This window comes from Dipodomys ordii, unplaced genomic scaffold, assembly GCF_000151885.1.
Source record: "Dipodomys ordii isolate 6190 unplaced genomic scaffold, Dord_2.0 Scaffold53, whole genome shotgun sequence".
Classification (NCBI taxonomy): Eukaryota; Metazoa; Chordata; class Mammalia; order Rodentia; family Heteromyidae; genus Dipodomys; species Dipodomys ordii.
Window position 1 is genome coordinate 6,441,313 of NW_012267269.1, and position 24,040 is coordinate 6,465,352.

The 24,040-nt window shown below is 35.1% G+C and overlaps 1 protein-coding gene across 2 annotated transcripts in view; it reads left to right on the forward strand.

Annotated features, from left to right (window-relative positions):
* Positions 1–24,040, forward strand: part of Focad (focadhesin) — a 274,302-nt gene that overhangs the window by 96,818 nt on the left and 153,444 nt on the right. For both annotated transcript variants that reach the window (XM_013020828.1, XM_013020829.1), the window contains exons 9-11: positions 1,547–1,634; positions 5,363–5,565; positions 13,184–13,441. In XM_013020828.1, the coding sequence (XP_012876282.1) occupies positions 1,547–1,634; positions 5,363–5,565; positions 13,184–13,441 (549 nt within the window). The remainder of the gene's footprint in view (positions 1–1,546; positions 1,635–5,362; positions 5,566–13,183; positions 13,442–24,040) is intronic.

The following is a 24,040-nucleotide window of genomic DNA, read 5'->3' on the forward strand; positions in this document are numbered from 1 at the left end:
TGGTGGTTTATTGGAGATAGGAGTCTCACGGTCTCTCCTGCCAGGGCTGGCTTTGAACCGCGATCCTCAGATCTCAGCCTCCTGAGTAGCTAGGATAACAGGCGTGAGCCACCAGCGCCCGGCTTTATTTCTTATTTTTGTCTTGAATCTCTAGTTATTTTCTTTCCACTCTCTGTTCTGTATTGACCAATGTGACTGGTACTGTTAAGTTCTCCCTGCTTAGAATGTTTCAATTCCAGTTTGGAATCCTAAAATGCTACTTTGTGTCCCTCACTGTGACAGCTGATGAAAAGGCATTCCAGCCATACCATCTGTATACAGTAATGCTTTTATTTGTTTCTGAGTCTCTTGGAAGCTTGTACATTTAGAATTTAAATAACTTCCCCGCCTTTCTGTTTTGTATGAACATGCAGAAATGGAGGAAGATATGGCAAAGAATGGTGTGATGATGTATCTTGTAAGTGCATTGCTTTAAAATGTATTTATTATCCTCAAGTAGATGAGAATTGTTTTATGGTGCTCAGCTGTTTTGAAGCAGTGAACATACACAGTTTCAAAAGACACACATTAGAATACACTCCACTTACAAAAATTTAGAATTAATTTAGTATTTTTTTTCACAATCCAGAAACTAACACATTACATTTTGTATTTCACTTTCTAAATGACAAATCTGAGATGCAGGGTATTTTAACTTGTTTCCAGGTATCTAACTGAAAGTGTTTAACTAATTTGTGGCTCCTTCACAATCTTGTTTTTGCCTATTTTCATACTTCATAGGTACTCTAGTTCTGCAGGTACTTTTATAAAATTTCAGAATGATATAGTTTTAGTTGGATCTTTCTTCTTTTTTTTATACATTGTCTTTATTTGGAACTCAAATCTGTCACTTCCATTTTATTAGAACTTAATGTGTATATTGTTCTCATTTATATAGTTGGTGAGCTAGTGACTTTATGTTTCTATGAGTTTTGCTTGGCTACATTTAAATATGCTTAAATAAATCACTGCAATTTAAAACTAGTCTTTATTTTCCTCATAACAAATGTTTCTACCATTACAATAATATGATTTACTAAAAATTTTAATGAAGTTCATTATGTATTTTTTTTGAAAGTTGGAATATTGGAGTCTATAATATACAGTTAGCAGGCAGCAGGCAGCTGGTTGTTACAGATGTTTTTTAGATTGATCATGCTTAAACATAGTATTCTTAAAATCAATATTTTGGGTAATTTCAATGGTATACCAAGATGGACTGTTTTGAAGACTTGTCAGTTTGTTGTGTTAAAGAATTTTCCCTCTGAATTATTTTGGCTTAAGCCTCTTGTATTTTGGTGATATATCTTGACTTCATTTCTGATTATGTAATATCCACTAATTCTTTCTTTAGTAGCATTCTTTCTTTAGTATCACAGACTTGTATAAGTAATTTTGTATAATAAGCTTGTAATTGTTCATGTTAAGTACATGAAGCCAGAATTCTAGAACCTCTTTGATAACTTTTTTTGCCCTCCCCCTTATTTTATTATTATTATTATTTTAGGATTTTCCTGTGGAATTGGTCATAATCGGAATAGCTATACTTCTTCTACAGACTCCGTCTAGTCAGCAGAAGCCAATCTTAAATCTAGGTAAATAAAATTACACTTAATACAGTAAAATGTAAAAATAACAAAAGTGTTACCATGTGTTAGTTGAACTGTGTATTATGCTATCTTGTATATTTTGAGTTTCTGTTTCCTAATTTTGTTCTTAGGTGTTACCTTGGGTAAGATTACATATCCCATTATTCACCCAATATCTTAAATGACTAATAGGTTATAGTAAACTTGAAAGAAAGTATTTAGCAGATTGTATTTGTTTTAAAACTCTTATTTATAATTGATGCTACATTGAACAAGATTTAATGTTAACTAAATTTTCTTATTGTATGAGCTTGGCTAGAACTAATAGAAGATAATGTTTATTTCCAGTGTTGTTTTAAAGAAAAGTTAGGAAAAAGGTAAAGAGGAGGCAAAAATGCTCTGATTTATATAGTGCAGTTCTAAGATATAGCTCATTGGTAGAATGTTAATCAACATGTGTAAGGCACCTCAGTACTGTACAAAAACGTATCATAAAGACATAAATTACTGGATCTGGAAGATAGACAAACAAATCACAACCTTAAAATGCAGCCTTTTCATTGGTGTTTACTCACCTTGTGGTAAAGTTCTAAATTGTATAGTGCCACAATATGTTGGTTTACCTACATTTCATTTTTAAAAAAGTACTTAAGATAAATATCTATTGTATAGTTCATTTCTCTGGGCATTTTAAATTTATCATGATTTTAAAATCTATTACTCTTGGACTTATACAATGATTAGAGATGACATTAATACATGAAGGAGATCCATGGCCCTTAGACTTTTACTTCCACCTGGCTTTTGCTTATGTGCCTTATGCCCATTTGTACTACTTCTTCCCAGTCCTTCTAAGTTGTTTTTGCCTTTTTGTTGTTGTTGTTTGTTTTCACATAGAAATGGACATGGGATATTCTCAGAGGCATAACTTTTTGTTCTGATAGTCTGAGTTTTATTGTCTTTAAAATTTTAATGAAGGTATAATTTATGTACCATAAATTCATTATTTTAATCTCTATAGTGAGGTATTTTTAATTTATAGATTTATGCAACAAGAGCCACAATTTAGTCTTGGACTATTTCCATCACTCCCCTAACATTTCTTATGCCTGTTTGTGTTAATCTTCTAGTATTGTATTAATCTTTTTCTTATGTCTAGCCCCAGGCAAAATACAAATCAGACTTTTATCTTCACATAGATAATTTGCCTTTTCATATAAATGAATTTTGTTTCTTGACAGACACAAAAATTCCGAGCTTTAGAGAAACATCATCTCCTTCCTTCCTTCTCTTCTCCTCCCCCCACCCCCAAATATATTGTAAAGGTGATGTACAGAGGGTTACAGTTACATGTCAGGTAATGAATACATTTCCTTTTGAACCATGCCACCCCCTTTCATATTCTCTCCCCATTTTCCCCCTCCTGACTTCCCTCTCCGTGAAGTTGTATAGTTCATTTCCAATGTGTCTAGTGGGTTTCACTGCTGAATTGGTTTATCCTTTGTCCTACAGTTTCTGTGCTTCCCTTTCCCCTCCCCAAAGCTGATATACAAGACAGAAATAAAAAGAAACAGTGAGAAAAGGAGAGAAGGGAATAAACCAAATAAAAAAGGAAAGAAGAAAAGAAAAAAAAGCCATAAACATTATGATATAAAAAACCTCTTACTTCCATTTCTTGGAATTCATTTTGATTTATTAAACAGTAATCTAAACATTCACACGGTAAGAAAAAAGGAGGATGTTCTTAGGAGAGGTTCACAAGGCTCAGTAGCTATGTGTATAAGATCTTTTAAATGATGCTTATTGAAATGACTTCCCTCCCTTCTGAGAGTGTCTTTTTAATGGAGCTTAGGCTGCCCTCAAACTGTGATCTCTTTATCTCAGTCTCCCATTTGCTAGGATTATAATAGTGTGCTTACCATTTTCAGCTGAGAAACAACAATTCTAATTCTGAAGCCACACACCTGTATTGTGGCTCCTGTACAATAAATGAATGGGGATCAAACACTCAAATATTTATATTTGTTGGAGGGAAGACTTACTTTTTCCTGTGGACCAGTATGTATTTTCAGGTTACTCTATCTACTTAGATAGAGTAAACCATACCAAATACTCTTGAGCCATGTTAAAAAGCAGTGCAGTGCTGAGCCAGATCACAGATTTGGAACCAGTATGAACTACAGAACCTAATCTAAAAAAAAGGAAAACCAAGAAACAAATAGAAATTAAAAAAATGAAAAGAATAAAAAGTCAAGAAAGAGCTGCTTAGTATTTGGGAGTAGGTATCCAACGAAATAGGATAACAAAAAGAATAAGTATTTCAGATTAAACATGTGTATCATTGATACAATATGCTTTGTAATTAGTACTAGATTTGGTTATACATTTATTTTTTTTCTTTTGGTTGTTAGTGGTGGTGCTTGAACTCTAGGAATGGGCACCATCACTGAGCTCTTTTGTTCAAAGCTAGGATTTTACCACTTTGAACCAGTACTACTTCCTAGATTTGATTATAAGTAGCAACTTATGGAAGTGCCTGGGAAAATTATGAAATAGTCAAATAGTTGTACTCTTTACATTTCCTGTTTTAATAAAAGTGGTAGAATTTCATACAGGTTAAGATTAATATTTAGACAAAATAGTAGTTTTGGAGTAATATGTGTTTGTACTTCAGATCGTAATAAAAGTTTTAGTTTCTGAATAGTTTAAAATAAAACACAGTAACTCATTATTATTATTTGAAGATTGTAGGTTTTTTTGTTTGGTATATAGTAGGGAAATCAGTTGATTACTTTGAGAATATGGCTTTAAAGCCTGTGAATAACATCCTTCAGTATATCAAGGTTCATCTAATAACTTTCAGAAAATCTGTCACCATAGTGAATTCATGTCTTATTCCTTAATAGTTTCTGGTGTGATAACTATACATGGACTAAGTTATTGCACATCTGTATCTGTGTTTCTGATATGTAAGTTGAACTTTCAAGTTTAAAAAAAAGAATCACTTATTAAAGAGAGGTTTCATGGTTGTGGTGGTTATGGACTTTGGAATTTTTGTGATCTACTTTTTAGCAAGTATATCTGAAAGATAGTCCTGCTTCACCTTGCCACTCTCTTAGGCATCTGCTAATACAATTTTCAGCTCATTTGTAAAGTAAGCCTATGGTTATTTTGATTTCTTGACTGTTGTCTGCAAGTAAATGTAGGATCTGAGAGGCTATAAGAGACAAGTGTTGAATTGTATATATGGGTATATGGTATATATATGGTGCCTAGACACTTTCTGAACTTTTTTGCTCAAGGCTACCACTTTACCACTTGAGCCACAGCTCTACTTTGGCTTTTTGATTCATTGGAGATAAAAGTTTCATGGACTTTTCTGTCTCAGCTCTCAGTCTCCTGAATGGCTAGGATTACAGGAATCAGCTCCCAGCTTGAATTGCTTATTTTAAATTCACATTGATCATAAAGCAGTTGATTTATACCTTAGGATATTTATTTTTTCTAAAAGTATCACCAGTTTTTCAGCTGTATACATTACAAGCTTATTTTAGATAATACTTTTCATGCTACACTTATTTTTTCTTTTATGATGAGATTCATCATCCTAGTGTTTATCTGACCCAGTTGTAACAGGGCATGAAAAAATTCTGGCACATCACTGTTATAATAGTTTTGTTGTTTCACTATGATATTAATTAACAAATGTGAATTCTTGTTGCTTTGGTGATTAGCTTTGAAGCTCCTCTTTTGTGCTGAGGGTCAGAAAATCCCAAAATCATCCTTGCTACTCGTGATGCCCCTTCTGCAGATATTATCTTCTACTCCCTTGGAAGACTGTATGGCGATGGAGGAAGAAGGTCCTTCTAGGCAGCAGTTAGCTCTAAATCTTTTGGAAAAGGTACAACAGGAGTGTTACAGAGATGACCAACAGCAGGTAATGAATTCATCCTTGTTTCTTAGTTCCATGTGAGTTTTCTGTTGCTGTAGATCAACTTACCTCCTGATGAGTCTTTCATAGAACTTCCTGTTCTCTAGGATAGTGGAGTGGAAAATGTTAGTAAATACTTCATTTCTACAAGAAGGAGTACTAGGTAGGAGGGTAGAGGGTACTGTTGTAAAACAAGATTTAGGAATACTGTATAATTTTTTTTTCTTTTGCACATTAGCTAGTAAAGATCCTGAGGGATCTTGAAGATCAAAGAATCTGATTCTGTAATGAGTTTGAACATGTCTTCCTTCCTTCTCTTTTCATCATGCTGTGCAGCATAGTGCTAGATCCTTGGTAGTCCAAGGTGGGCCCAGTATAAACTATAACATTTATTAGTATGACATGATATTCCATATTCTCTGGTATGATGGCTCTTAATGCTTCCTGTTGTGTATGCTGCTGGTCCACTGCCTGTCATTAAAGACAATAGGCCTGTCACATTCTGTCCTACCTCCTCAATCTGTTTCACTCACTTCATCTATTACAAAAAAAGTATTGCCATTATTGAGCTAGTGATTGAATTTGGTACTTGGATTTGCCAGATCTGTTCTCTTTTGAGTTTTGCCTTTGGTAAAATCTAATGTTTTACTTTTCAACTCCTACTCTTATGGAGATGGAATGATGAGCAAATAAAATAAGTCTGGTGAAGCATCTTAAGTTTCTATGTAAAGAGGCACTACACAAGCTAGAAATAAGTTTGTTACTTCATATGGAAAAGCAGAGCTCCTCTTATCCTATAGTGTTAAACATTCTAGCAGCAAGAATCTAGTCATTTTTTTTATTTGAACATGTTATCAGCAGATTGTTTGTATACTTTGTAAATACAAATTGTTTGATTAAAGCTTTAATTTTTGAAATAAACAATTGATTTGTATTTGGAGAAAAAGTTCTGTCAGACCTAATTGAGGTGAACAAAATATGTCCAGGGGTTTCAATAGTTTTTTTTTTTTTGAAACTTTACCTCTTAGTTTGCCCATATAGAATGATAGGCAAATGCTCCTGAATGGGAATGGGGCCAGGGCAGGTGTACATTAAGAGTTCCTTTAAATCACAAGTATTATTACTGAGGATTACCCTAATACTTAAAGACTTGGTTTACTATTTGCTCAGGTGTGTGTGAATTTTATTCATCAATACTAATAATTGGACTGTCCTAAACAGCTGGAAGGATTATAAGCATCTTCAGTGTGATCCTGTGCTGCTTTATTGAGGCTTTGAGGAGATATATGATCACCCATTTTAACAATTTAAGCCTTTTTTTTTTTTTATTAACTGCTGGCTTTTTCCCCCCTGCACCTGCTTAGGGCTTTATATTCCAAACACACCTATCAATTCAACATGCCCCATGCTATCCAAATCTCTTCCTGAATCTTTACATTTGCAATAGTTGCTCTTTCATGTCCTCCACATGAACTGCCTACTTTTCAAGACTCAGCCAAATGTTCTCAACCTCCCTGAGTCAGAATTCATTGCTGTCTTTTTGTGTCCAGCATTTTTTTTTTTTTGCATTTAACTAATGTGGAAAATGCTGTGTGTTAATTTAGAGGGGTTTCATGTTTGTACTTCCAACTCTATTATGAGCTCACTAAGGGAAAGAATCTTGGCTCTTTTTTTTCTTCTTCTTCTCCCTGAGGCCTTGAGAAATGGCAGCAATTTAAATTGTTAACATTTAAATTGCAACAGTTGTTGAACTTGTTGTATTTTTCTGTCCTAAATGTTTCTGCTTTATCTTTTTCAGCTGATAGAGGAGAGACAAACTTTAATTGAAAATATTTTAAGTAGTTGCCAAACTGAATATTCTTTTCACCACATACTTAAGGAAAGAGATACATGCTAGCTTATTTATCTTTATGTCCACAGTCCCCATTTCATCAGATGGTAGACATTCTCAGTATCAGTGAGGAATGTATGTCTCCAATAAGAATGGGTCATTTTACCATCTTAAATCAGTTAAAGAAAAACTTCTGTATAATAGTCATAATTTTTGTTGTTTTATTATTACTTTTTGATTGGTGAGCTTGACTTAACAGCCTTTGATTTAGACCTAAACCAGTTGAAAACAAGGCTCATTGACCTTTACAAGGAAGTTCAGTACAGTAATTGCCTCTCCTTTTCTGAAGAGCTGATAACTAAGAAATTAAAAAAAAAAAACTATATTAACTTCTTCCACTTGCTAAATTAAAAAGGATGTAAGATCAAACTCGACATTCATCTCTTTAAAATCAAAGATTAATATATTCCTAGAATGCCTTTTTTCCTAGCCTATAGAAAATAAGATCCTTTTGTATTTGGCTTTTTTTCTTTTTTTGGTTAATGGAAGGGCTTGAACTCTGGGCCTGAGCGCTGTCCCTCAGCTCTTCAGCTCAAGGCTAGCGCTCTACCATTTGAGCTACAGTTCCACTTCCTTGTATTTGGCTATTAAATAAGATATTTAAAACTATTGTTTTAGGTAAAAATAATTAAATTCTAATTATAAATTTATGAACTTCTTGAAAAATCATGTTCTTTCAACTCTAAAGAGGATATTTGGGGTTAAAAATTACAGTAGTATGTATTAGACTCCTAACAGGAAAGAGGGATTTGAACAATGAAAATGTAATACAGATAGTTAATGACTACCAAGAGAAAGCTGAGAAGAGTTTCTAAGGAATTTTATAATAGTAAGTGGAGGGGGCAGTTGCTACTTCTATGACTGACAGAGATACCCCAAAGAAGGAATTTATTAGAGTTCAATTTAAAGCTGAGATTCAATACAGCTTTCTGGATGATGGAGTTTGTTGGAGGTGTTGCAGGCCAGAGTTTTTCTCAGGAAGTTATGTTTTGGGGTCTTCCTGTATGCTTCTGGCAACCATGGTAACAGAAACCCAATAAATACCAGGAAATTGAAGAAAACTCTTTCTCTGCTGTGCCATGCCTTGCTATATCTCTCCTGTGCCCTCTATTGACAAGGTGTAGCATTGCACCAAAGGGCAAAGAAAATTTGACAGGGCAGATGGCCAGACAAAGAAGGGTAATACACGAATTGACCCAATCCATATAACCGATGAGAGTAGATGGCTGAGATGAAGTGGGAAAGCAGACTTAAAACTAGATTCCTGCATTGCATAGATGGGCAAATTTCATTTGACCTAAGCAAGGTCTACAATGTGCCTGTACATTCATTCATTCATCATTTATTTGTGTGTGTGTGTGTGTGTGTCTGTGTGTGTGTATGTGTGTATTTAAATTGAATATGGTACTTTGGAGTCCCTTGTAATAAATTACTATTAAATAGGTTTTAGGAAACAGAAAATGTCTTGACTATTTGTCTTTTTGAAAGTCAGAAAATTTGAAATGAATTGTTATTGTCCCACTTAGAGGCAAAGGGTAAAGTCAAAATTTACTGAGCATGTGCAGATACCAGGATTTATGTAGATCAACTAATTTTTTTTTGTTAGTCCTGGAGTCTTAACTCAGGGCCTGGGTGATGTTCCTTAGCTCTTCAGCTCAAGGCTAGCACTCTACTACTTGAGCCACAGTGCTACTTCTGCCTTTTTCTTCTTATGTGGTACTAAGGAATCAAACCCAGGGCCTCATGCATGCAAGACAAGCACTCTACCACTGAGCCACCTTCCAAGCCCCAACTAATGTTTTTTATAATAATAAAATAGGTGGTCTTTCCCCCCCTCTTTTCTTCCCTCCCTCCCTCCTCTCTCTTTCCCCTTCCTTTTTTCCTTCCTTCCTTCCTTTTTTCTTCTTCTCTTTCTTTCTTCCTGTCTTCCTGACGTCTCCATCCTCAGCTTATTATTATCATTGTGCCAAATTTAGCAGAAGTTAGCATACATTTAAATAAAATGATCAATTTGAAAAAAAACTAGTTTTCCCCAGATCTTGTGGTTTTATTATAATATTCTGAATAATATGGGACAGGATGGAGTGGGTTATCTTTTTGTGATAACCAACCACTCTCAAATTTCTCAATTTTCATCTAGATTATTCATAGAAGTACAGAGCTATTATGCTTTTCTGTTTGGTGAGTGATTAATATAAGTTTACAAAATAGCAGTCCTGGGCTGGGAAGGTGGCTCAGTGGTAGAACACTTGCCGTGCATGCCTGAGGCCCTGGGTTTGATTCCTCAGCACCACATAAGCAAAAAGAGAAAAGCCAGAAGTGGTGCTGTAGCTCAAGTGGTAGAGTGCTAGCCTTGAGCTGAAGAGCTGAGGGACAGCGTCCAGGCCCAGAGTTCAGGCCCCATGACCGGACCCCCCCCCAAAAAAAAGAAAAAAAAAGCAGTCCTACTTTTAAGGATGTTCAAGTTTGAGTTTCCATATCTTTGTCTCTACTTTGGGCAAATGGTTATAGTCAGTATTATAAATACATCTTTACCATTAAAAAAAGGCAACTATATTTCTCACTTGTATTCACAATTTCTTTTTCAGACCTCTTTAGGCTACTAAGGATGAACACATATCTGTTTTAGGATTAACACAACATGTTTGATCATTTTTAGTAAGCTAAACTTTTTAAAGTAATGTTTCTCAATCCTTTTACATCCGTAAAGATTTTTATAACATTTATTTCAATATGATAGTCTATGGTTTCTCTCTCTGTCTGTCTCTGCCTCTCTTTTGAGCTGCAATTTACCTAATACTAACCTTTTTTTAAAAAAATTACTAAATACCAACTTCTCCTTTGGAAGGCAGAACCTGTTACCCTTTATGTAAGTCCTTCCTCATGTTCGGGCCAGGATCCAGTTGTTGGTGCAAGCCCCTTTGCCCTGGGACCATGCCAGGGGCAGCTGTCATATCATAGGACAGGGAGACTATTCTGTGACATCTTATTTAACATTGTGACTTTCTGATGTTGCTAAAACTTTAGGCAAACAAATAAAAAAATAAAAAAAACCAAAACCTAATATTGCTCATAATTCTCAAGTAAAGTGGGATTGCTTTTCTCTTTTATTGCTTACTCTTTCATGTTTCTGTAATGTTACTACTCTGTACTTAGCTTATTACTCATGGCCATTTCCAGTTACCTTCTATACTCATAATCACTGGTTTTATTTTTTTCCCCCAAAGATGACAGGGATAATATTTCCCTCAATTTTTTGATATTGATACTGTCTAGATATTGTCTCATGCATACCTCAGCACCTTTGGCAGTAAGTTAGTCATTGTTTGGTCTTTACCAATGAGAAAAGCAAAGTTTAGAATGATTGTATAATAGCTAGTGGCTGGGGTAACCATGCTGAAATCCTGGTTTGATAAATCTCAGGTCCAGTATTGCTTGCCATTAGTCTAAAAGAACTTGTCCCTAACCGTCAATACATTTCATCTTTTTGGGGTGAAAGGCATTTTTTGGGCAAGATATAAACTGTGGTATTAAGTTTTTGTGGTGCTGGGGATGGAACTAAGTACGTTGAGCATGCTAACCAAATTCCCTATTACTCAGCTAATCAGATTTTGGTTTTTGTGAGGCAGGCATTCACTTTGTAGCTCAGGCTAGCCTTGTATTCCTTATGTTGTTTGGCTGTCCTCAAAGTCTAGATCCTTATGCCTCTACCTCTAAGTGCTAGGATTACATTAACTGCTTTAAAATAGTTAAAGTTGTTTGTTTTTTTGTCAGCTCTGGGGTTTGAACTCAGGGCCTGGGCACTTTTGCACTCAAGGCTAGCACTCTACCACGTTGAGCCACAGCACCAGTTCCAGTTTTCTGTTGGTTAGTTAGAGATAAGAGTCTTATGGACTTTCCTGCTTCAGCTGGCTTCAAACTGTGATCTTTAGATCTCAGCCTCCTGAGTATCTAGGATTACAAGTATGAGCCGCTGGCTTAACTTCAAATTTTATATGTTTAAAATTTATAATATGCTTAAAATTTATAATATAGGTAGCAATAAGTTCACAGGGTTCAGAAAGTATAAAATGAAGTATGACACAAAGCCTTCTTTCTGCTCTTGATTCCAGTGAATTCTCACTTTCCTAAATGGAAGGTAATGGTTAGAGCTGAATCGTTTCTTCTGCATTTGTCTGTGTACTTTTCTTTGACTATATAAGTGATATAAATATATAATCCTTTTCTCAAGTGTGTGTCATTCCACACATACTTCTGAATCTTGTATTTTCATGTGGAGGATCTTTTCATACCAATGCAGACTGATTTCCATATTTGAATTTGGAGTGGCGTTGCATGTTCAGTTAGTTTTTATATTCACTCTAAGCTTATGCTCAAAAGAACTGAGCACTTATATCCTCACAAAAATCTCTATGGGAATGTACACAAAAGTTTTTCATGATAGCCAAAAAATGGAAACACACCCATATATTTATCAGTTGGTGAATAGAGAAACAATATGGGGTATCTATACAGTGGAATAATATTTGGCAATAAAAAGGAATATGTACTGACACAAACCATGACTTGGTTGAAGCTTGAGAACATGTTCAGTGAAAGTATCTAGTCACCAAAAGCCACAAATTACATGGTTACTGTTATATAAAATAGCTAGAATAGAAATATAAAGTCTATTATTAGTTTCCACTAATAGAGGTGTGAGGGAAAGAAAAGAATGACTATCAAGGGGTATGGGGCTTGCATAAAAGTGTTGTAGTGTTTGGCATTGATGTTGGTTTCAAAACTCTATAAAGTAATCAAATCAGCAGAATAGAAAGCCCTTAAAAAGTTCATTTTATGGTATACATCTTTTATTAAACATTTAAAAAATGAAAATTAATTTATTTCCCATTCTTTTAATTGTTATTTTATTCAAATGATTCATCCTACAACAGTGAGACAGTCACAATTTAGATATTTCTAGTTTGTCTCATCACATTATTTGAATTACTTCATTAGCAGGTGTGAGTGTCTGGTGCTTCTTTAATGCGTCTCTTGAGCCATGTTTGTACATAGTACCACACAGGCCAGAGAGAAGGTTATGGCCTTGACCGTACTACTTCACTTCTATGAGGAGCCATTTCTCAGATTCACTGAAACACAGCATCTTTTCTAATATTTCAAATTAGCTTGTTCAGGCTACACTTTATTACAGAAGTTATTTGCAGTTACAAATGAATTCCTAGGCTCCAGCGGAACCAAATGCTGTACCTATCAACATACTGTCTGTTACAAGTGTGAATTGTCCTCTGTCCAAGTCTGCCATCTGCCCTGGGTTCTCTCTTCTAAGGTCCAGAGCTGAGCAAATGCATTGCCTTTTTAATCTCCTCATTGAATTATTATCTTCTTTTTGAATTTTACTTTTTAAATGAGAGTATGTTTTCCCAAATGCTGTTGCCTCAGGATGTTGTATATTGATACATTTTTTAAGGTCTTAATTGGGAATGAATGGTAAATATGAGGAAAACTTAATGATAAACTGTTCTAGAGCTCCATCTGACAATTCTTTTTCTCTGTGTGTGATCCTATTGCCCCAAATGTGGGCAAAGAGCTCTGTTTGGCAGGAATTCAAAGTTTGTATTCATTTTGTTGGAATGATTTCTAACGAAATCAGAAAAAAATAAATCAGAAATATATTTCTGACAAATACATCCACCTTATTTATTCATACCTTTTTGTATATATTTTTTTCAGCTTTCCTGCAGGCTTGCCTTCCCTATTACCAGTATATATAACTCTGTACTCACTGCCTGGAGGATTCTTGAAGTAATGAGAGAAGAATCTGCAGCAAGGGACTGGCTGGCTTCCGTGGAGTCCCTGCTGCCCATCACTTCAGCCATCCCTGTGCATGTTTTCCTTCTGCTGACTTACCTCCTGGTTGAAGATAAAGGACAGAATCTTCACCAAATACTAAAACTCACCACACAATTAGCCCAAACAGATTCTTCTCAGGTAACAAAAGAGAACAATGGAACATTAATGGAGAATGGGAAGAAAGAATAATTGTTGAAATTAAAAATCATTCTTTCTAATGCATCAGGTTTTATTTTTTTTAAATTTTTTTTTGGGTCCGGTTGTGGGGCCTGAACTCTGGGCCTGGGTGCTGTCCCTTAGCTCTTCAGCTCAAGGCTAGCGCTCTACCACTTGAGCCACAGTGCCACTTCCAGCTTTTTTTCTTTTTGCTTATGTGGTGCTGAGGAATCGAACCCAGGGCCTCATGCATGCGAGTCAAGCGTTCTACCACTGAACCACCTTCCCAGCCCCTACATTAGGGTTTTAAGTTTTAATGTAATTCTTTTTCTTTTCTGTATTATTATTATTATTTTGCTATCATCTTCTCAATTTGTTCTTTTTTCTTATTCTAAGTTGATGTGTATGTACTAAACAATGGAAAGATTTGTCTACTTTGCAATGAAACATGCATTGGTGCTATTTCGATTTTTCCATTTTGGGGGGATTTACTAATTTGTCATGTTTTTGCTAACTCCTGTACCCTGTTCAAGATGCGTACCTCTTAACTCTAATACTGATCATTTAAGGTAGATCTAGATTAACCAACTCAAGATAAAGCTGTGTATGGAAATAGTCACTAACTTCTTCAAATTTTGTTCTCTTTTGGTTTTGTCATTTATGAATTTTGGGCCCTTGCTATGTATGACTCTGATCTGCATGAGAGGGAAATGATCTTTCTTCCTGTCTATACAGAACTTGAGTATAAGTTAGCAAGCCCAACACTAAGACTTTTGTCTTTGCCTTTTAAACTATATGTTTGATATCATAGTCTGTGGATCTCCCCCCTCTTATTGAATATAATCTCTAGAATACACTTTTTTTTGTGTGAAGGGGGTTTCCTAACCAAATGGCATAGCAGCTTTATTATCTTGTTTATCAGTATCAGTGCTTATGCTTCTTTTCAAGAATAGGAAAGAATGCTATGTCCCCAGTTAATGGGAAATCATGTATTCCTAGAGGAAAAAAATGTGGTGGTAGACCTCAAGTGGTAGAGTACTTGCTGAGAAGATGTGAGGCCCTGGGTTCAATCTTCTAATAATTAAAAAGAAGTTAATTTATTGGAATTCTTGTTTACCTCAAACTTGTCATGATCATTCCTTTTTGTCTAGTAACCAACTGCTGATACACTCAAAAACTTTACATTTTGGCCATACCTCCTGATTTTTGAGGTTGGTGTTCATATGAGTCATTTCAACTTTCTTTCTACTTTCTCCTTTCAACTTTTTATAATTACCCCATTTATACAATGTTTTTCTTCTGTATTGATACCTTATAGGGTAAACTATATAGGATAATTATTGAAAAGGTAATGCTTGGAGCCTATCTAAAAGAGGATCCATTGAAATAATACAATGGACTCCCTTTAGGATGTTGAAGGTAGTTTTTTTTTTCCTCTGTGAATTAGCTGCAAATCCAAAGCCTTACAACCTAATCTTCCTAGTCAAAAAATAACAGAAGAGTAGGGACACTCAGATTGGCTTTGCATGGGTCATGTGTCCACATTGGAGAAACCATTATGATAGGATAATAAAGCCTTATAATTTGCCATCCTGAGTGGAATGGGAGTGGGTAAAATTAAAGTGCTAGAGCTCTAAAATATCATTGTCACTAGATTCATGTTGAAAGAGTTTAGGATAATTCCTTAAGAAGAATATCTAAACTGAGCATTAACCACTGATATTACTAATTTTTAGGTAAATTGAGAAGGTTTTTTGGTCATTTTCAGTGAAATAACTTCAATACTATGCATATCAATTTTTTATTGATTTATACAATGTAATATACCAAGGAACAAAGTTTATAATTTTTTAAATTTGTTTTAAATTGGCACATGAAACACAAGAATTACACATGTGAGTGGGGTACCATGAAGTATTTTAATATATATACATATATATATATATATGTATATATAATGTTTAAAACAGTTAAAATTTTTGTTTCCTCAAATGTTTATCACTTCTTTATGGTGAAAATCTTCAAATCCTTTCTTCTAGCTGTATATCATATACAGTACATAATTATGTATAATTACTCTGTTGGGATCTAACAGTAACTTAGCCCCTACTGCTAAGCTTACCCCTAGCTCTCTTTCCTACACTTTAGTAACATCATTTTATTTTAAATTTCTATTAGACTATTCTCTTCTTAGATTCTACATAAGTTAGATCAGGCAGTAAAAAGCTTATAAATTTACCTTTAGGTAACTACAAGTTACATCCGTCCTTAAGCCCTACTCCCATTGATAAATTTAACAATGTGATTTTTGTGAAACTCAATACTTCTTTTATATACTTGGTACTTGTTTACCTTTCTTGTGTTTGGTAGTGGTGGTAGTCATGTTTGCTTATTTTCTCTTTTTTTTAGTATTTGATTTTACAACTTTGAGTTCTTTTATTTCCATTTTGCAGTTTGGTTGTTAAGTCTAGCCAAATGCTTGTTTTGTTTAATGGGAACAATTGCAATCTTTGTCAATTTTATTTTATGTTTTCAGGGCTTATTTTGCCCATTTGTAAAAGTAAACACATATTTGAGTCATTTGAAATCACTTATGTGGCTAGGTTCATGGTCCGTGACTTTCTAGTCTTTTCAAAGTTATATATTCTCAAATAGTAAAAGTTGACTTTCAGGGCAGAATCCTGTGATAGTTCTACTTGGGGTCACACACCATTTTTTTTTTAACATGGAAAATGAATAGGAAATGTGTGAAATTTAATGGTCTGTAAGTTACTGCTGTGAGAAAAGAAGAAACTATATTCTATAAAAGAACTTGCACAAAGAGCCTTTGGATACTTTGCACTCTGTTCCATTGTGACTGTGTTCTATGAATTGCTACCCCCTGAAGTTATTCTGCTTAGTGTGTTCTTTGCACCAGCAAAAAGAAGCCAGAATGTACAGTACTTTTAATAAAGACCTTTAGCATTAAGAAGTGCTGCACTACTATTCCCTGGTAGTCATAGCATCGATTATGGCTTGAGAAAATTTGGATGAGCTTGCCAGCTTGAAGCAGTTACATAAAGGAAAACACACCAAAATCCAATGTCAGCTTGCACATACCTCATCCTGTGGCAGTATGTTTGTTGCTTCTTTACATTCTCTACAATGATGTGTGTTGCATAGATAATTTTTAATGACATTTAAATGGTTTTATGTTTTCCCAATGTACAAATGAACAACAGTTCATCCTAGGGAAGCTTTGTTGCATCAGTTTTCTGCCATTTTGTGGTATTAATACTGGGCCAAGTTAATTTTGATGGATCTACATATCTACAGGATAGGGTAGAACTTGATGAAGATGGGCCCATTATCGCCCTCAGAAGAGGGAAGTTTGCGTGCTTCCAACAGTTAGGTCCAAGGCTTTCTTCTGGTTAAAGCTCAAAAGAAAGAGAATGGGAAGGACTACATAATCAATGCCAAAATCCTGTTATTTGAGATGATCACCAATGAATGGTCGAAAGTTATTAGATGATAATGAAACAAAATTAAAGTAAGTTTTACTAAATAAAAAGAGTTTTCACTCTATGTTTTGAAAAACAATGTTTATGAAATGTTGAGAAGTTATATCTTGTTAGGGTTAAAACATTTGAAAGGTTTGACAAAATATATAATCAGTATAGGATCTTGAAAAAACATGAAGAAATCACTTATTAGATGAGTAGTCATAAAGTTCCTTTTTGGAAAGCACACATATTCATTGGAAGTTGGGATGTGAAGACAGTCATGGAGGTACTCACAATGCATAGAGAAGGTGGGCTGTAAATCCTTTGCTAAGGGTTACAATACAGAAAAGAGGGTGTTGTTTAAACCCAGAAGGGGACATGATAAGACTTTATTTTATGAGTGAGTCTTGCTGGATAAGTACACATTCTTTGAAATAGGATGCATATTGTCCATTTCAATCACAATTTGTGTGTGTGTGTGTGTGTGTGTGTGTGTGTGTGTGGACAGTACTGGTGGCTCTTGTATTCAGGATCTTTCCTTGCTTGGCTTTTTCACACAAAGCTAGCACTCTACCATTTGAGCCACACCTCCAGGTCTGGCTTTTTGCTGGCTAACTCAAAATTAAAAGCCTCACAGTTTTGTCTGCCTCGACTGGCTTAAAATTGTGATCCTCAGATCTCAGCCTCTTGGGTAGCTAGCCTCTTGGGTAGCTCAGCCTCTTGGGTAGCTAGCCTCTTGGGTAGCTCAGCCTCTTGGGTAGCCTGGCTTTAAATGTTCTTTTTTATTTCACATATGATATTTATATGAATTATCTTTGAGTTTCACTGCTAAGACAACAGTGCAATACATTTCTGAAGGTTCTGGAGTAATTCTTTTATTTATTTATTTATTTTTGGGCCCGGTCGTGGGGCCCTAACTCTGGGTCTGGGCGCTGTCCCTCAGTTCTTCAGCTCAAGGCTGGTGCTCTACCACTTGAGCCACAGCGCCACTTCTGGCTTTTTTTTCTTATGTGGTGCTGAGGAATTGAACCCAGGGCCTCAGGCATGCAAGGCAAGCGCTCTACCACTGAGCTACCTTTCTAGCCCTGGAGTAATTCTTTTAAACCATAGTTTTACTAATAGCACTTTTCTCTAGTATTTCAGGTTTAATTTTTTTGTTATTGTTGTTGCTGTTGTTGATGATCAAAGCCAGCAGCACATAGTTACAATTGTACTTATTATTGTGCAGCTGTAGTTGAGATAATGGGACTTCATTTAGCGGGAGATTTCAACTCCAGAATTCTTAAAGTTGGAGAGCTGTGTTAGTTCCTTTACCCCTATGTCTTGAGACTCGTACTGGCCCTTTGGCTCTTGAATCCACTGGGCTTCAACTTACTGTGACAATTTTGAGTACTTTTTTGGAAGACAGTATAATTAACTGGAAAAAATTCCGAATATGTAATGTGAAGAAATTGGGCATTCTGAAGTCAATTTGCTTAAAATGGGTAGATGTAGTTACAGCTAAGTGAATCCAGACATGTAGGTAAGCTAAGAAGTGACAAAGAATGATTTATGTATGGCAGACTTACAGTTTATTGGTTGGGCATTTGGAGACCACAAGTCCAGGTGTCCTTGCTTACTACCATTCTTGTGAGAATGAATTGATGATGCATTTAAGAGGATTTGTTTTTTTTTCCTTCTGTCTCTAAAGAACACAAACATATGAAGTATCTGAAACTGGAATTCAAATAGTATTTAAACTGAATGAGATAACTAAGGAAAAATTAGTATTCGGAGTGTCCTATGTATTATCTTGAATGTAAGTTATCTTTAAAAGGAATTATTAGCAGATAAAATTAGCTTAGAATTCATGAAAGGAATTCCTCAAGGGAAACCATTTCTTACTAGCTTTTGCCTTCCACTAACCTTGAACAGTCCTTCTGTTTTGTTGGTTGATTGAATCAACATATAAATATAGTAGATCTACTTACCTCTTGTCCTAGATCCCCAAACTATTTTTCCATAATTTCACATATATTCTAACCAATGGAACATTATGGAGTCCAGGGACGGGTTTAGGTTAGGTAAGATTACAGCAAAATCTTATTAAATGAAATCCTATTAATTTAAGGTATGGGATATTTTGATGTAGGCTGAGTTAAAACATAAACAGGTATTGAGGATGCTATTTTTAGGCAGTTTAGATTTGCTCATTTATTTTATATTAGTGCAATGAATATGCCAATTTAAAGTGATCAAATTATCTATTTGTTAAACATCAAGAGGGACTGGTACTTGGAAACACTTGGCTAATTAGTTTGTTACAGTATATGTATGAAAACAATCAATTTTTATTTCTTTTACATTTTTTCTTTAATTCAGTCTTGCCTACCTTCATTATTTCTAGCAGTCAGAATTATTATCAATGATAATTATACTAGCCAAATTTTGCTCTATTTGTGTGTATTTACTTTCAAATTATATTTATTATTTTAATAGCAGAGGTGCTAGTTGATCTGTATTAAGTGCAATTATCATGAAATTATTCAGCTTGAAATACTTCAGATACCTTGTTTTTATTAGTCTAATTACTTATTATTTAAAAATTATCAATCATCCAAAATAGGTTTATTGCAATCTTCCTGTATGGAGAGTGCTGATAACACCAAGATGAAAGAATAGTGTCTTTGCCTTTAGGAATGATGGATTGATAGAGGCATTAAACATGTCTCATTAGTGCAAGATGGTAATTGTCATTGTGGAATTATATACATATTTCTGCACCATAGATGAAAAGGCTCGCAAGTTTCTCTGAAGTAGGGGAAAGAGAAAACATTCTAGGCAAAAAGAAGAGCATATACAAAGATATTGATATGTGACAGTGCACAGTGGGAGAACAAGTTATACTACACTAAGTTGGATATATAACAGGAGAAGTAGATGCATCTATTTAGAATCTATATCCTAAAGAGACTTACAGTCAGCCAGGATGTATGAATTTCTCTATAGTACTGGGATAAGCAGATACCGAGAAGAGTTGTGTAACAGGATGTTAGAAAGAGGAGTTTTTGGTGAAGACCTTGATATGCCAAAATGAGTTTTGAGGCAGAAACCTGTAATGCAGCAGGAATAAACTTAGATGTGTGAGAGCTACTACAACTCTTAACCTCCCCCTTTTGTATCTAAATAAAGTTGTTTTTTTAATGTTTTGCTGAGGTATACAAATGGAGGTCTCAATCTGGTTAAAGCTTTTCTCAGTAATGTTATGTTAAAATTATGTTAAAATGTTACTGTTAAAATTATGTTAAAATGTTGTTGTTAAAATTAATTGTTAGGGGCTGGAAAGGCGGCTCAGTGGTAGAGCCCTTGCCTTGCATGCATGAGGCCCTGGGTTTGATTCCTCAGCACCACATAAGCAAAAAGAAAGAAGCCGGAAGTAGCACTGTGGCTTAAGTGGTAGAGCACTAGCCTTGAGCTGAAGAGCTGAGGGACAGCGCCCAGGCCCAGAGTTCAGGCCCCATGACCTGACCCCCTCCCCCCGCAAATTAATTGTTAAAATATTGTGAAGCACTAATTAATTGCAACAACCAGGATGCTCACTCTGTTCTTTTTCTCCTTTCTCCTTTCTCCCTCCCTCCCTCCCTCCCTTCCTCCCTCCCTCCCTTCCTTTCTTTGATGTGCCAGTTATGGGGCTTGAATTCAGGACCTGGGATCTTTCCCTGAGCTTTATGGCTCAAGGTTAGCTCTACCACTTGAGCCCAGCCCCCATTCCAGTTTTTTGGTGGTTGATTGGAGATAAGGGTTTCACAAACCTTCCCAAAACCTAGTTTGGCTTCAAATCATAATCCTCAGACCTCAGCCTCCTGAGTAACTAGGATTATAGGCATGAGCCACTTGTGCTCAGCTTAGAATTGTTTTTGAAACACTAGAAAAAATGAAGAATCATACATGCATACATTAAGTTGTCTTAAATCAAACCCTAGCTGAAGCTGCCATGACACATGCTGTTCACGAAAGACTTAATATAGTCCTTCTAATCGGATGAATTGTCTTGTTGTGCAAAAACTGTTATTACACTGTGTGTGAAACCAACCATGCTGCAGGGGGAAAAATTAAATCGCCTGACTGAGAGGTCACTTGTGAATAGTAACCCAAGATCTATTACCATTATTAGAGACTCTGGAGGACACTCACCCTTTTATAGTCTTTCAACTGCTGGAATGAAATATTTTAGTGGTAAATGACACCCTTCTGGGAAATCCTCCTGAAGATTCATTCTTTGCTATTTGTATGTTGTAGGGGTGGGGGTTGGGGGGACAAGAGGCACATGGTAGAAAACCACATTATTTTTGTTTTTGTGATAGAAATTGCCTTTAAATGTTCCTCATCATACCACTCTTACTATTTATCTGTTAGGATCTTATGTAGGGAAATTTGTGATTTCATGAAATCTTACACACCAGGGCAGCAGAAGTTTATGGTAAAATCTGGATTATATGCTTTAAGATAAGACGTGAAAGGCCTACCTATTTTATTTGTTTCTTTTAAGGGATTTTGATTATATATAAGGAGAAATATGTGAACATATGTTTTAGTTCTGCATGGCAACTGTGCTGAGTGGTAAACATTTTAAGAAATATTTTTAGATGTCAGCGAATCGATATTTATCTGAGATGATTCTTTATAATATGGTCACTAAAATACAAACCCATGTTTTTTTTCCAATGGATTATATTCATTATACACTTGTGATCCATTTGTTCTAGTTTTTACCACCTTTTCGTTATAAAATATTTTGTTGAAAATATTTTTTTGTGGGAATAAGGAAGATATAGCAGAGATAGTATTGCAAATAATTTTGTTGTTGTTGTTAATTTTAAAGTCAAATAGATGACTCTTTTCCTCTTTTCATTATTTGATTTTATTATCTTATATTTTCCTCTAAAACTTCCTTACTTTTTGTCCAAAAGCTATGAAACTCTTAGAGCCCTATGAATAGGGATATAAATTCTGTTGGATTTCTCAGTGTGTGCTTTTGTTACAGGTATTTTGATGGGTTCATTAAAACATTTTGGTTGAAATGGCATTGGGAAGAAGGAGTAGAGCAAAGGGAATACATTGTCAGTAGGAATAGTACATAGATATTTGAGCTTCACCTGGAAATGAAAATAATTTTTTTTAAATGGGAGATAGAAGCCCTTTGTCAGGTTGTTAATGAGAGGCTTGACCTAGCTGCTGCAGCAGCAGCATCTTTGGGAATGATGAGAGATGCAAAATGCACTGTTGCTAGGCAACTCTCTTGGCTGCCTTTGGAGCAGGTTCATATGTGCTAAGAGCTAATGAATCCTTGTGTCTGCTCTTTGAAACTGTTCAAAAGCCAATGAAGACATACCCAGACATTTAGCATTTATAAGTACCTGAACCATTCTTGTCATGCCATTTACTCATTAAACATTAAGTTGACCATTTTTTGTGTCTTGAATATTGCTTTATTTTGCAAGGCCTGCCAAGAGTTAGGCTCTTATAAGCATGTTTCCACAAAGGAGCTCGATAGAAATGGTTTATCTCTGGTTGGTGTACTTATTGTATACAAAGGGTTATTTTATACAGAAATATTTTTTCTCTTCAAAAGTGTTAGGTTGTTAGAGCTCACCTCTTAGAAAATTTCAAGTCTTAGATCTGTATACCTCCTTTAGCCTAAGACTATTATTTCTTAAGATAGTAGCAATATGGAACATAGCTTTGTAAGTGGCCTATCTAAACTCCCCATTCCAAGGGGGGAAGAAATGGAGGCGTGGGTGGGGGCGGGGGAGAAAATCCTGGACAATAACCAGAAAACAAGCCACAGAACACAAACTAAAGCCTGATACCTCTCAATCAAATAGTAAATCTCACTCAGTAACTTGTAAGATTCCATATAACCTTTCAAAGGTGATACCAATCTTTGATAAGAGTGTTGTAAGGATTAGAAGATCCTGTACATGATAAAACATTATGAAGTGCTATGCAAATGGTAGCGTTTTTTTAGACACTGATTTCCAACTGTTCATCCAAAGTCAACAAGAATTTTAGGTTGCTGGATTTATTTGCCAAGATGTAGATTTGTCCATAATTTTGTATTAATAATTATATATTAAACATAATTTTATTAAATATCTTGTGTTTTAAAATATAGAAAAGCCTGCAAGAGTTTCTTTTTAAAGGGTTTTTTAAATGAAAAATTTCAGACTTGTTCAAAAGTGAAGAGAGTAGTATTGTACAATAAACCTGAGTGCACATCCTTTCAACTCATGTGGTGATTACATAGTCATTCTCTAGTAATGTACATTTCATCACCCAGCTCTCCACTTCTAAGATGTTACTTTGAAGCATGTTCCAAACTGGACTTTCAAAGGAACTTCAAAAACTTTCTTTCCAGAAACTATATATTACCTTTTATTTTCTGAAACTATTTTACCATACTCCCTAAGTTTTATAAGTTAGTAATATGTTAATATATATGTAACAAAGTATTTTTTTCTATAACTTGCTTTTGTAAATAATGAGATTGGATGCTCTTAAAATTCCAGTTTCCTACTTCAATTTCCTTTCAGATTTAGATTTATTGCCCTTTCTTTTTGGAGGTAGGGGAGAAGTCTGTATGGTAAACATTTTATAGTTAAAAATATCATTGCAAGCTGGGCTCCTGTGGCTCATGCCTTTAATCCTGGTTACTCAAGAGACTGAGATTTGAGGATTGTGGTTCAAAGCCAGCCTGGGCAGGAAAGTCCATGAGACTCTTCTCTCCCATTAACCACCAGAAGACCAGAAATGGCACTGTGACTCAAAAGTGGTAAAGTACTAGCCTTGAATTCAAAGAGACTCAGGGATAGTACCTACACCCTGAGTTCAAGTCCCACAAGTGGAAACAAAAAATCGAATCATTAACTTTAGAATTTTGTTTGCTTTCTTCTATTATTTACATAGTTTCCAGTGTTAAAGTGCAAAGTTACCTTGGTAAGGTGTCATGCACATAAAGTAACATGTTGAATTTAAACCTTTTGTACAGCTATCTAGCTATCTAAAGATAATAAAACATAAACACTCCTTACCCCAATACAAAAGAACCACATACCCCCCC